Source organism: Megascapheus bottae, chromosome X, assembly GCF_031878675.1.
Source record: "Megascapheus bottae isolate mThoBot1 chromosome X, mThoBot2.hap1, whole genome shotgun sequence".
Taxonomy (NCBI): domain Eukaryota; kingdom Metazoa; phylum Chordata; class Mammalia; order Rodentia; family Geomyidae; genus Megascapheus; species Megascapheus bottae.
The window spans coordinates 6,386,849-6,399,959 of NC_143547.1; the positions used below are offsets into that span (position 1 = coordinate 6,386,849).

The 13,111-nt window shown below is 38.9% G+C and overlaps 1 protein-coding gene across 2 annotated transcripts in view; it reads right to left on the reverse strand.

Moving 5' to 3' along the window:
* Nucleotides 1–13,068, reverse strand: part of LOC150040425 (uncharacterized) — a 50,232-nt gene extending 37,164 nt beyond the window's left edge. For both annotated transcript variants that reach the window (XM_090325767.1, XM_090325768.1), the window contains exons 1-3: nt 12,954–13,068; nt 11,037–11,153; nt 2,800–2,901 (exon numbers count right to left, since the gene is read on the reverse strand). In XM_090325767.1, the coding sequence (XP_090181893.1) occupies nt 2,800–2,901; nt 11,037–11,153; nt 12,954–12,984 (250 nt within the window). In that variant the 5' untranslated portion in view covers nt 12,985–13,068. The remainder of the gene's footprint in view (nt 1–2,799; nt 2,902–11,036; nt 11,154–12,953) is intronic.
* Between the last annotated feature and the right edge of the window lie 43 nt (nt 13,069–13,111).

Sequence of the window (13,111 nt, forward strand, 5' to 3'; positions counted from 1 at the left end):
GGACTCTTTATCTCCAATTAACCTCTGGAAAACAGGAAGAAGGGCCTGGCTCAAGGGTAGGGCAGTAGACTTGAGCTGAAGAGCCTGAAGAGCTCCGGGACAGTGCCTAGGCTGAGTTCAAGCCCCATAACTCACCAAAAAAATTATATATATATATACATATACATACACACACACACACACAGAGGGAGAGAGAAAAAACATATATAAATTACTACAATTAAAATTTGTGGCATGTCAATAATATCTGTACTTATATCAATGTCAATTTCCTGATTCTGTTTTTTTGTCTTTGCTTAGAAAGATGTTCTTATTGGCAGAAATGACCAGAATATAAATGAATCATGTAATATTATTTCTTATATATATATATGTCCATGTGAATTTCAAATTATTGTTTTTAAAATAAGATATGCAATATTAAAATAAACTACAGCTGGCTTGCATTCAGAATTGGATGTTCTGACAGAGGAGATTCTGTAGCATTGTTTGTTATGAATATCCTCTGAAATGCATGAGACTCAGATGAGAGAATATCAGAAAAGTGGTAGCCACTGACACAGTCTATCACAGGTGGGAAATTCACCCTCTTGGGGCTATTTTCCAGACTGGCTTCTACTGCTGCTGGCACAACTAGAAGAAAAATTTATTCTAAAACTCTCAACTTCTTTAAATTTGGGACATCCCAAATAATTTTGCAGATTGTCTGAAAGTCAAAATCACAAATATCATACTTCGCTGAGATTTTGAAAAGTGTCACTTTTGAAGAAAACAGGGTACGGGATATTAAAGAGCTCTGTATCTATTATTTTTCCACCAGTCCTGTGTCTTGAACTAGGGCCCGGGCACTGTCCTTGATCTTTCTCAAGGCTAGTGCTCCACCACTTGAGCCCAACACCACTTCTGGCTTTTTCTATGTATGTGGTACCAAGGAATAAGAACCTCGGTCTTTTTTTTTCTTGCGAGTCCTGGGGACTGAACTAAGGGCCTGAGCCACTGTCCTTGGGCTTTCTCAAGGCTAGAGCCCTGCCACTTGTGCCACATCACCACTTCCAGCATTTTCTATATATGTGGTACTAGGAATTGAACCTGGGTCTTCGTGCATGCTAGGCAAGCACTCTACCACTAGGCCAAACTCCCAGCCCCAGAACCCGGGTCTTATGTTAGGCAAGTGCTCTATCACTAGGCTAAACTCTCAGCTCCTCTATCAATTTTTACATCAGCATGTAGTTCTCAAGTTTCTCAAAATTAAAAGTTTAATTTTAAAATGTTTTCATTACAAAAAGATACCAAGGATGTTGGCTAGTCAAGGTAGCAAACATCTGTCATCTCAGCTACTTGGGAGGTACAGATAGAAAAGATTGTAGTTTGAAGTCAACCTGGCCAAAATATTCAGCAGTATTGAAACCAAAAAGAACAAACTTAGCATGTGATGACACTGATAATCCCACCAACATATGAGAATTAGAGGAGGAATGTGTTTTGAGGCAAATTAAACCAAAACATCTGAAAACCAACAAAAGTAAAAAAGCAGGTGTATCTTAAAAGGCAAAGGGGCCAAGGATGCAGTGGCTCATGCCTGTAATCCTCAGGAGGCTGAGATCTGAGGATCAAGGTTCAAAGCTAGCCTGGGCACAAAAGGACCTGAGATTCTATCACCAATTAACCTCTAAAAAAAGGAAGTGGGGCTTGGCTCAATGGTAGGGCTATAGCCTTGAGCTGAAGAGCTCAGGGACAGTGCACAGGCCCAGGGGTAGGGTGATAGTCTTGTATAAGAGCTCAGGGACAGCGTCCAAGCTGAGTTCAAGCCCCATGACCCACAAAAAAAAAGTAAAGGGACCTACCTAGCAACCATAAAACTACAATACCATCAAAACCTAAAACTGATTAAGGAAACCAAATTTTTAAAATTTGTTCTACTTCACTATGTCACACATCAAACCTACCATGATTTAAAAGTGCAAAGGCAGATGTAGTTTAAGAATCTAGAGCATCAAAATGTCCTAGCAAAGCTTCTGTTTGTCCCAGCACTCCTAACAGACTAACTTTTGCAAAGCCTGAGAGATAATAATATTGTTATGATTTATCTTTATATTTTAGTTATCTTTACTGAAAATATAAATCGTTATCTGTAAGCAGAAAAGATGTCATAAAAGGAAATGTGGAACATCAAAGGGGAAAAAAGAACAAGGGAAAGACCAGAAATATGCATGTGGAAACTATTCTCTATCACGCCCTGCAATTAGAAATGTAATAAACTCTAGCTCCTGGTGGAAAAATTGTTTCACAGATTCTTCAAAAGTGGATGTGAGCCATTTGATACTGGCTGAGATCTGAGGATTGAGGGCAACGAAGTCCATAAGACTATTATCTCTAATTAACCAGCAAAAAGATGGAAGTTAAGCTGTGTCTCAAACATTAGAGCACTAGTCTTTAGCAGCACTCAGGGACCGAACCTAGGACCTGAGTTCAAGCCCCAGGACTAGCACAAAAAAAGTAAAATAAAAGTAAATGTGTTATTAATATAAGATTGGGAAACTGTACTTGGTCAATTTCCTAACTGAGTATGTTACCTTAATTTAGAAAGACATTATTGCTAGAAAAACAGAACAAAATTAAGTGGCATCATGCCATATTGTTTCTTACATATTCATATTAATTTAAATTATTAAAAATATTGTTATGAAAATATGAAACTTAATATTAAAATGAACTACAGCTGGCTTGCATTAAAGATTTAGGTTGCTGACAGATGAGATTCCATAGTGCTATATGTTATGTGTATCATCTGACATGTACCAGAATCAGATGGAATAGTGTCACCGTCATGTTCTGTCACAGATGAGAAATTCATCTCCTCAGGATTGCTGCCCAAGCTGGCTTCTGCTACTCCTTGCACATCTAGAAGAAAAATATATTCCAAACTCTCAACATTTATGAATTTACACATATCACAAATGTCCTAATATACAGGAGATAAAAACTTTCTCACATGAGCAAAAATAAAATCTTTCTGACCTCATAGACTTAAATAAGGACAAATGAGCATGTGAAAGAATACAACTTCAGGCAGCAGCAAGAAAGAAAGAATAATGAATGAAGAGTGCACATGTAGAGAAAATGCATCACATGTATTACTAAGGTGACAGTAAAATGGCATCCTACTAGGGAAAAAAATCAAGTTTATATGGTTTTAAAAGGAGAAACCATGTGTCATAGGTAGCAACCTGGGTATGAATGCAACATTACTCTGAGTAAAAAATGCCAACCCCTACAGATTATATTACCTGGGTTTTCCTTAATAATCCTTTCGGATTTGTTCCTATTCCTTTTGTTATTTTGAGGTAAACTCTCACTATATTGCCCAGGATGGCATTAAACTCACCATTCTGTGCCTCTCTAGTTCTGAGATCACAAGTATAAACTACTATATCCAATTTTTCTTAACATTCTTGAAATGTCAAAATCATACACAGACCATGCTCCCAGTCCTTCTGTGTACGAAACCCTGGATTCAATTCCTTGGTACCACATACACAGAAAAAGCCAGAACTGGTGCTGTGGCTCAAGTGGTGGAGCTCTAAACTTGGAAAAGGCCAAGGACAGTGCCCGGGCCTGAGTTCAAGCCATAGGACTAGTAAAAAAAAAGAAAGAAAATTATATACAGAAGAAATCAATAAACATAAGGGAGGATGGTAGGAAGGGATGACACCCAGAGAAATGACTATCTACAAAAAGACAAAATGAGGCATTCTTGCAGTGATGGGAATGGTCTGTGTTTTGACTGAAATTGAGGACACATCAAACCTCTGTGTGTAGCTCCCTGGGGAGGTGCCAGCCTGTTGATACCTGTACTCTGGAGGGAGAGAGGAATGACACATGGTGGTTTGTATCTGTAGATCCAAGTGGAGCTGAGACAGAAAAATGACCTAAGCCTAGGAAATGAAGATCATTTAGGGAAACAGAGACCTCATATCAAAAATAAACAAGTAAAAGTAATTTTGTAAAAAAAATCAATTGATAATTTTTCTTTTCTCTTTCTTTTCTTTTTTTGGGGGGTAGGAGGAGGTCATGGGGCTTGAACTCTGGGCCTGGGCGCTGTCCCTGAGCACTTCAGCTCAAGGCTACTGCCCTACCCCTGGAACCACAGCAACACTCCTGGTTTTCTAGTGATTAATTGGAGATAAGAGTCTCATGGACTTTGGTGCCCAGGCTAGCTTTGAACTGTGATCCTCAAATCTCAGCCTCCTGAATAGCTCTAAGATTACAAGCATAATGCAGTCTCTTCTGGTTTTTTGTGCTTAATTGGAGATAAAAGTTTCACAAACTTCCCTGCCTAGCCTGGCTTTGCATTGCAGTCTTCAGATCTCAGGCTCCTGAGTAGCTAAAATAATAGGCATGAACCACTGACATCTGTCAAGAAAAATTTTTAACTTAACAATACTCAAGCACTCGGGCTTGGAGTTTGGCCTAGTGGTAGAGTGCTTGCCTAGCATGCACAAGGACCCGGGTTCAATTCCTTGGTACCACATACATAGAAAAAAAGCCAGAAGTGGTGCTGAGGCTCAAGTGGTAGAGCTCTAGCCTTGAGAAAGTCCAAGGACAGTGCTCAGGCCCTGAGCTCAAGCCCAGGACTGGCAAAAAAAAAAGAATACTCAAGCACTCAATGTATCATTTCTTATAACTTCATGTGATCTTAAAATATCTCAAAATGAAGTTTATTTGTCAAATAGTTCTAAGAATCAATATTAAAAATATTGAGAGGTATCTTGGCTATGGTAAATAACACTGCATTGTTTACTATAGCCAAAATATAGAATCAGCCCAGATGCCCCTAAACAGACAAATGATTCAAGAAAATGTGGTATACGCACCATGGAATTCTACTCATCCACTAGAAAACTGATATTATACCATTCATAAAGAAATAAAAAGAGGGCTGGGAGTTTGGCCTAGTGGTTAAAGTGCTTGCCTAGCATGCATGAAGACCCGGGTTCGATTCCTCGCTACCACATACATAGAAAAAAAAGCTGGAAGTGGTGCTGAGGCTCAAGTGGTAGAGCTCTAGCCTTGAGAAAGTCCAAGGACAGGGCTCAGGCCCTGAGCTCAAGCCCAGGACTGGCAAAAAAAAAAAAGAAAAGAAATGGAAAGATTTAGGAAAAATTCCCTCACTTGTGGTAGCTAGAATGTAGCTATACATCTACAAGAAAACATATTGGGTGGTAAGCAAGTGGTTACAAATGAATTAACTGAAATGTAATAAACTCTATGGAAGGCTTAAATAGTATAATTCTTTAATAAGACTAAATCAAAGCCCAAAAATTTAAGTACCAGGAAATTAGTACTTGCGAGAGGGAAGGATGAGGCTGAGGGGAGAGGGATAGAAAAGTGAAATGGGGAAGGGAGGAGAGCACAGGTTAGAATTCATTGTATATACCACAGAATTGAGAAATATAAGGAATGGAGCCAGTAAAGATGTTGAAGTGATTACACAGATAAAGATGTATTGTACAAGCTAGGCACCAGTAGTTCATGCCTGTAATCCTATCTACTCAGAAGACTGAGATCTGAGAATCACAGTTCAAAGCCATCCAGGGCAAGAAAGTTCATGAGTTTTATCTCCAATAAACTACAGTGCCACACTGTGGCTCAAGTAGTAGAGCACTAGCCTTGAACACAAAGAGGCTGAGGGAGAGAGCCCAGGCCCTGATTTGAAGCCCCAAGACCAGTAAAAATAAATTTTGGGGGGGCTGGGAGTTTGGCCTAGTGGTAGAGTGCTTGCCTAACATGCATGAAGACCCGGGGTTCGATTCCTCGGTACCCCATATACATAGCAAAAAGCCAGAAGTGGTGCTGAGGCTCAAGTGGTAGAGTGCTAGCCTTGAGAAAGTCCAAGGACAGTGTTCAAGCCCTGAACTCAAGCCCAGGAATGGCAAAAAAAATCATAAAAATAAATTTTTCCAAAGTTATACATATAAACTTTGTTAAATGGCAAAAATTCAATATACAACCTAAAATTAAGATAAGAGAGCTGGAAGTGTAGCCTACTGGTAGAGGGCTCGCCTAGCATACACAAAGCCCAGGGTTCGATTCTTCAGTACCACATGCACAAAAAAAGCCAAAAGTGGTGCTGTGGTTCAAGGATAGAGTGCTAGCCCTGAGTTCAAGCTCTAGGACTGGCAAAAAAAAAAGAAAAGCCAGAAGTGAAGGTATGACTCAAATGGAATAGTGCCAGACTTGAACACTAAGGGACAATGCCCAGGCCTTGAGTTTATGTCTCAGAACACAAAAAAGAAAAAAAAATGAAATAGCTGGGCGCTGTGACTCAAACCTATAATCCTAGCTACTCAGGAGGCCGAGATCTGAGGACTGTGGTTCAAAGCCAGCTCGGGAACTAAAATCCATGACACTCTTCTGTCCAATTAACCACTAGAAAATCGGGAGTGGCACTGTTGCTCAAGGGGTAGATTGGTAGCCTTGAGCTGAAGAGCTCAGGGACAGTGCCCAGGCCCAGAGTTCAAGCCCCACATCCAACAGAAAAAGAAAGAAAGAAAGCTGAAGGACAGTCCCCAGGCCCTGAGTTCAAGCCCTAGGACTGGGAAAAAACAGATAAGGGAAGAGGTGGTTTGAAAGGGTGGAGGGTTAAGAATGTTGAAAGGGTGGTACTGATAAAGGTGCACCGATATTCATAAACCGCTTTGTTGAATGGCAACTCCTCTGCACAACTACTTGAAGATAATATTTTTTAAACTATCAGGCTGTGTGGCTCACAACTATTATCCCAGTTATTTTAAAGATATAGATAATGACAGCCTGGACAAGTACATTAAGACTCAGCTAAAAAGAATGATAAAAAGTAATGATAACCCCAAATGGTTGAGAGAAGTACATGAGGAATGTGGTTTTGAGGCTTGCTCAAAAACTTCAAGAAAATGAAAAATATCTACAGTAAATTTGGTTAAGGGTTTGTCTAAAGTAGTAAAGGAGTTATCTAGTAAGCTTGAGGCCCTGAGTTCAAGCCCCAATACCACCAAAACAGAAAAATACACCATAAGAATCTAGACCAAAATCTGCTAGTGATTCCATGCATCGTTTCAAACTCACCAGAATTGGAAGCTACAGAGGCAGGTGCTATTATAAAATCTGGGTCAGTAAAATCTCCTAGTAAAGCTGGGTAATAGAGTGTCTGACCATTGATGTCAGTTTGTCCTGGCATTTCTATCAGTATAACCCTTTCAAAGCCTGAAAGAAAAATATCTTGTTATGAATTTTACATGAGGAAAAGCTATCCTTGTAGAAGTAGGAAGACAAAAGCATTTTCTTGTAAAGGAAAAAAAAACTTGCATACTTAACATTCTCAATTTTCAACTGATTTACTAAATAAACATACAGATAGAAGAGATGAGATTTTTTTAAATGGCTGCCAATATTATTTTATGTCTAGGCAATGGACAAGTTTAAGTTTTTGGTATTTTTATTTAATGTAAAAGATATTCTAGGGGCCAGGAGTTTGGCCCCCAGAGTGGTAGAGTGCTTGCCTAGCACCCGGGTTCAATTCCTTGCTACCACATACATAGAAAAAAATTTTTAAAGCCAGAAGTGGTGCTGTGGCTCAAGTGGTAGAGCTCTAGGCTTGAAAATAGCCCAAGGACAGTGCTCAGGCCCTGAGCCCAAGCCCAGGACTGTCCAAAAAAAAAGGTGGGGGGGGGGGGCCTGAGACTCTTATCTCCAGTTAACCTCTAGAAAAGGGGAAGTAGGGCTATGGCTCAAGGGGTAGTAGGGCAGTAGCCTTGAGCTGAAGAGTTCAGGGACAGCACCCAGGCCCAGGGATAGGGTGGTTGCCTTGACCTGAAGAGATCAGGTACAGTGCCCAGACCAGAGTTCAAGCCCCATGACCCACTCAAAAAAAAAAGGTATTCTGAGCTATCTGATTATTTTTAGTTATTCAGATTGATATAAATATACCTTAGCCTAGAAACTTCTCTAGGGTTTACAAAATGAAAAATATAACAGAACCTTTCGAATAAAATTTGTATCCTTTATACCTTAAAAAATATACATATAGCTGGATATCACTGGCTTATGCCTGTAATCCTAGCTATTCAGGAGGATAAACCCTAGAGGATTATGGGAATTATGGCTTAAAGCTTGGCCAAAAAAAATACACACATGTATTTTGTGTTTACCTGAAGACCCAAAAGACTGAATGAAATTTTTCATAGAATTAAGTTTCATATTTTGGTAATTTATATGCATTCCAAAACATTTTAAAAGCAAAATCATACTTTTTAAATTAGCTGCTTATGAGAAATTTGACATTCTATGATTTTGTGAACATAATTTGGATGGGAATTTTATTTGTTTATATTTACCTAGGAGATTACTTCAGAGATATGTTCATTTGTTTGGGAAAACTATTTTTTTTTGCCAGTCATGGGGCTTGAACTCAGGGCCTGAGCACTGTCCTTGGACTTTTCTCAATTCTACTGTTCTACCACTTGACCCTCCAGGACCACTTCAAGGTTTTTTCTATGTATGTGGTACCAAGGAATTGAACCTGGGTCTTCTCTTAGTGCATGCTAAGCAAGCACTCTACCACTAGGCCAAACTCCTGGTCCTAGGAAAACACTTAATCCTAGTGTTGCTTAATGTTTTTTTTTCTTTTTCCTTCAGTATTCTTGCTCTCTCCTCCTTTTGAGATTCCAACTAACCAGAAAGGACTCTCCATACATATATGCACTGTGTTCTTGTATGTTCTGTGATTTTTATCTAGCTGCCCTCCTATTTTTTACCTTCACATTGGCTAGAATGTGATTGATAAAGGAAGATTCATTGTAGTTCCAAATGGAAACATTAAGTTGAAAATCATAGAATAACAAGATACAAGGAATCTGAGTCCTCACTTTTTTCTACCTTACATTGTTTTCTGCTTGATTAATTCTCTCTTCAGCTATCAGCCTAGTTACTGAATTCTAGGTTTTCACTTTACTTTTTAGTTCTTGAGTTTCTTTAGTTCTTTATTTCAGATTCTCTAGATCATTTCTAATATCTCCATTGTGACATCAATTTCAAGGTTTTTTTTATCATCTTGAATATTAGCTCATAATCTGTTTTTTATTATTACAGTATCTAGCAAAGTTATAGGCCTCTTTGTGTTGTCTCATTTTTGGCTGGTTCTTGTAGTCTCATACATTCCCTATTACATACTGGATCTTATATTTGAAAAATTATTTCTATAAATAACTTGACAACTCATACAGAAAGAATGCCTCTTACTGTTTCTTAAGATGCATAGTTCATAATCATATTCAGATCATCTCTATCCAAATTCAGGAACTGACATTATTCTAACAATCCACAGATATGAAGTAGGTCTGAAGTTCCTAACTATTAGAATCCAACTAAAACCAAGAAGTAATTTCCCACATTTCACATAGTACTTGCAAAATTAACAAAAAAATGAAGAAGAGAGGAGACTGAAATCCATAAGATCAGGGATGCCACAGGAAAAATTATAATAAACATCCAAGAAATCCTAATAATTATAAAGAACTATTTCCAAACTCTATATACTCTATACAGAAGGAAAGCTTAACAAAAATGAACAAATTCTAGAAGCATACTGAACCAAGAATATATAGATCAAGTAAATAAACCAATAGCATATGAGATAGAGGAAGTAATTGGAAGTCTTCCAACATAGAAAAGCCCAGGCCCAGATGGGTTCACCATGGAAGATAAGCGTTTTTTTAAAGAGGAACTAATACCAAAAACTAATCAAACTTTTCTGTGAAATAGAAGCAGAGGTAGCAATTCCAAATTCATTCTATAAAGCCAATACCACATTTATTCCAAAACCAGGTAAGGATCCAACAAAAAAAGAGAATTATAGACCAATCCCTCTGATGAACACAGATGCAAAGCTCCTCAATAAAATACTAGCCAACCGGTGCTACTTTTTCTTTTTTTTTCTTTTTTTTGCCAGTCCTGTGACATGCACTCAGGGCCTAGTTACTGTCCTTGAGCTTTTTTTTTTTCTTTAAAAAGCTAAGTTCTACCATATCAGCCACAGCCACACGTCCACATTTTCCTTTTTTTCTTTCTTCTTTTCTATATTTTTGGGGGGATAGTTGATTGGAGAAGAGTCTCACAGGCTTTTTTGCCTGGGCTATCTTCAAACTACAATCCACAGATCTCAGCCTCTTGAGTAGCTAGAATTACAAACATAAGCTGCCATTGTCAAGGCTATGTTATTTTTTAAAACAACTGTTCATATACTGTGATTGCTAAAGATAAAAAGGCTGGTATAGCATCATTTGCTATTACATGTTTGTAATCCTAGCTACTCTGGAGGCTAAAGCTTCAAAGACAGAGGTTCAATTCCAGCTTGCACAGAAAAATCTCTGAGATTTTGTCTTAAGAAGTAGTATATCTGGGGGTGAGAGTTTGGCCTAGTGGTAGAGTGCTTGCCTAATATGCACGAAGACCCAGGCTCAATTCCTCGGTACCACATGCATAGAAAAAAGCCAGAAATGGTGCTGAGGCTCAAGTGGTAGAGTTCTAACCTTGAGAAAGTCCAAGGACAGTGCTCAGGCCCTGAGCTCAAAGCCATGACTGGCAAAAAAAAAGTAATATATCAGTTCAGCAAGCAAGTAAAGCAATTGTGAATCCCCAAGTTCAAGTCCTAATAACAGCAAGATAGACAGTCACATAAGAGTGAATGAAAACAAATGAACTACACATGGCTTGTATTAATGATGTGATGTGGAAAGATTCCATTTCCATACTATTGTTGCTGTTGTTTGATTTTTTGTGTGTGGGACTTGCACTCAGGCTCTAGGGAATGTCACTTAGCATTTTTGTTTAAGGCTGGCTCTCTGTCAATTGTGCCACACCTCCTCTCAGCAACTTTCCTGCCCAGGCTGGCTTTGAACTTCTATCCTCAGATCTCATTCTCTTGAGTAGCTAGGATTATAGGCATGAGCCACATAAACGTGGCTTCCATATTTCTATGCAATATGTCATCTGAAACTAACCAGAATCAGATGGGAGAGTGTCAGCTAAGGAAGGGTACTGGTCATTTTCATTTACAAGTGGAAAGTTTATTGGCTCCATGTTGTTTTCCAGATTGGCTTCTTCTACTGCTGGCATACCTGGAAGGAAAAAAGAGTTGGTGGTTGTTATCAGAGGATAATGGTATGGAATGCTATACAAAAGGAAGTGGTATCTCTGAATGTTATAGTAGACACACAAATCTATTCATGCAGTAAAATTCCACACAATTAGATATACATATGAATATATACCTAGATTCAAGAAAAATTGGGGTCTGGCTTTGAACCAAGAAAAATTGGGGAAATCCTAATTAAAAATATGTAGATTATCTACATGTCAAAATCTTAATTGTGATAATTTACTGCTTTTGAAAAACAATGTTTTTGAAGTAGACTAGTTAAAGGATACTCAAGAACTATCTGCAGCCAGGACCTGGTGGATCATGCCTGTAATCTTAGCTACTCAGGAAGGTGTGATATGAGGACTGAGGTTTGAAGCCTCTTCGGGCAGTTAAGTTTGTGAGACTCTTAACTGACAAAAAAAGCTAGAAGTAGAGAAGTTCAAGTGAAAGAGTGTTAGCCTTGAGCAAAAACCCTCAGAGATAGCACTCAGTCCTGGAGTTCAAGCCCCAAGACTAGTACACACCACACACACACACACACACACACACACACACACACACGCACACACACAAAATGACTATGCATCATTTCTTCATTTCTTACAACTTCTGGTTCTAATATATAACATATCACAATGAAAAGTTGAACTTTTCAAAAAGCTCCCACTAAGAATCAATATTAGTCAGGTCCTGGTGGCTCATATCTATAATACTACTCAAAGCCAGACAAAGCCAGAAAGTTCGTGAGACTCTTATCTCCAATTAACCACCAGAAAACCAGAAGTGGAATTTTAGCTCAAAATATTAGAGTGCTTGGGGCCGGGAGTTTGGCCTAGTGGTTAAAGTGCTTGCCTAGCATGCATGAAGACCCAAGTTCAATTCCTTGGTACCACATGTAGAAAAAAGCCGGAAGTGGTGCTGAGGCTCAAGTGGTAGAGCTCTAGCCTTGAGAAAGTCCAAGGACAGTGCTCAGGCCCTGAGCTAAAGCCCAGGACTGGCAAAAATATATATATTAGAGTGCTAGCCTTGAGCTGAAGAGCTCAGGGACAGCAACCAAGCCCAGAATTCAAGCCCCATGACCTGTCCAAAAACAAATCAATATTAAGAAATTTGATCAGGCTGGATGGCTCACACAAATCACTGCAGTCATTTGAGAGGTAAGGCTTGAAAGACGGAAGTTTGGTACCAGCCTACACCAAAAAATTTGTGTAGGACCCAAGTTAAAAGAACAAGCTAAGAACGGTAATGTCACCTGTAATCCCAGTTGGATTTGAAAAGTTGGTAAGGAGCATGGTTTTGTTTCATTTTGTTTTTCCAGTCTTGGGGCTTGAACTCAGAGCCTGGGCACTAATCCTGAGCTTCTTTCGCTCAAGGCTAGCACTCTACCATTTGAGCCAGTGTGCCACTTCTGGCCTCTTCTGTTTATGTGGTTCTGAGAAATCAAACACAGGGCTTCATTCATGCTAGGTAAGCACTCTGCCAGTACGCCATGTTCCCAGGCCCTTTTTAAAAAATTTAATTGTAAGGATGATGTCAGCAGGATTACAGTTACACAGAACATGGCTTTGAAGTGTGCTCAAACAAAAAGCAAGAGACTACCTCGAAAAAAAAAAAACTAAAGAAAAACTGGCTAAAGGCGTGGTCCAAGAGGTAATGAACTTATGTAGTAAGCTTGATGCCTTCTATTCAAGACCCAATACTTCCAAAACAGAAAATTTCTTGTTAATAAATCTACATTAGAAAATATTAATGGTACCATGAAGTATTTCAAACTCACCAGAATCTGAAGCTGCAGAGGCAGGTGTCATTTCAGAATCTGGAGGATTAAAATGTCCTAGTAAAGCTGGGTAATAGAGTGTCTGACCATTGACTTCAGTTTGTCCTGGCACTTCTATCAGTATAACCCTTTCAAAGCCTGAAAAGAAATATCCTATG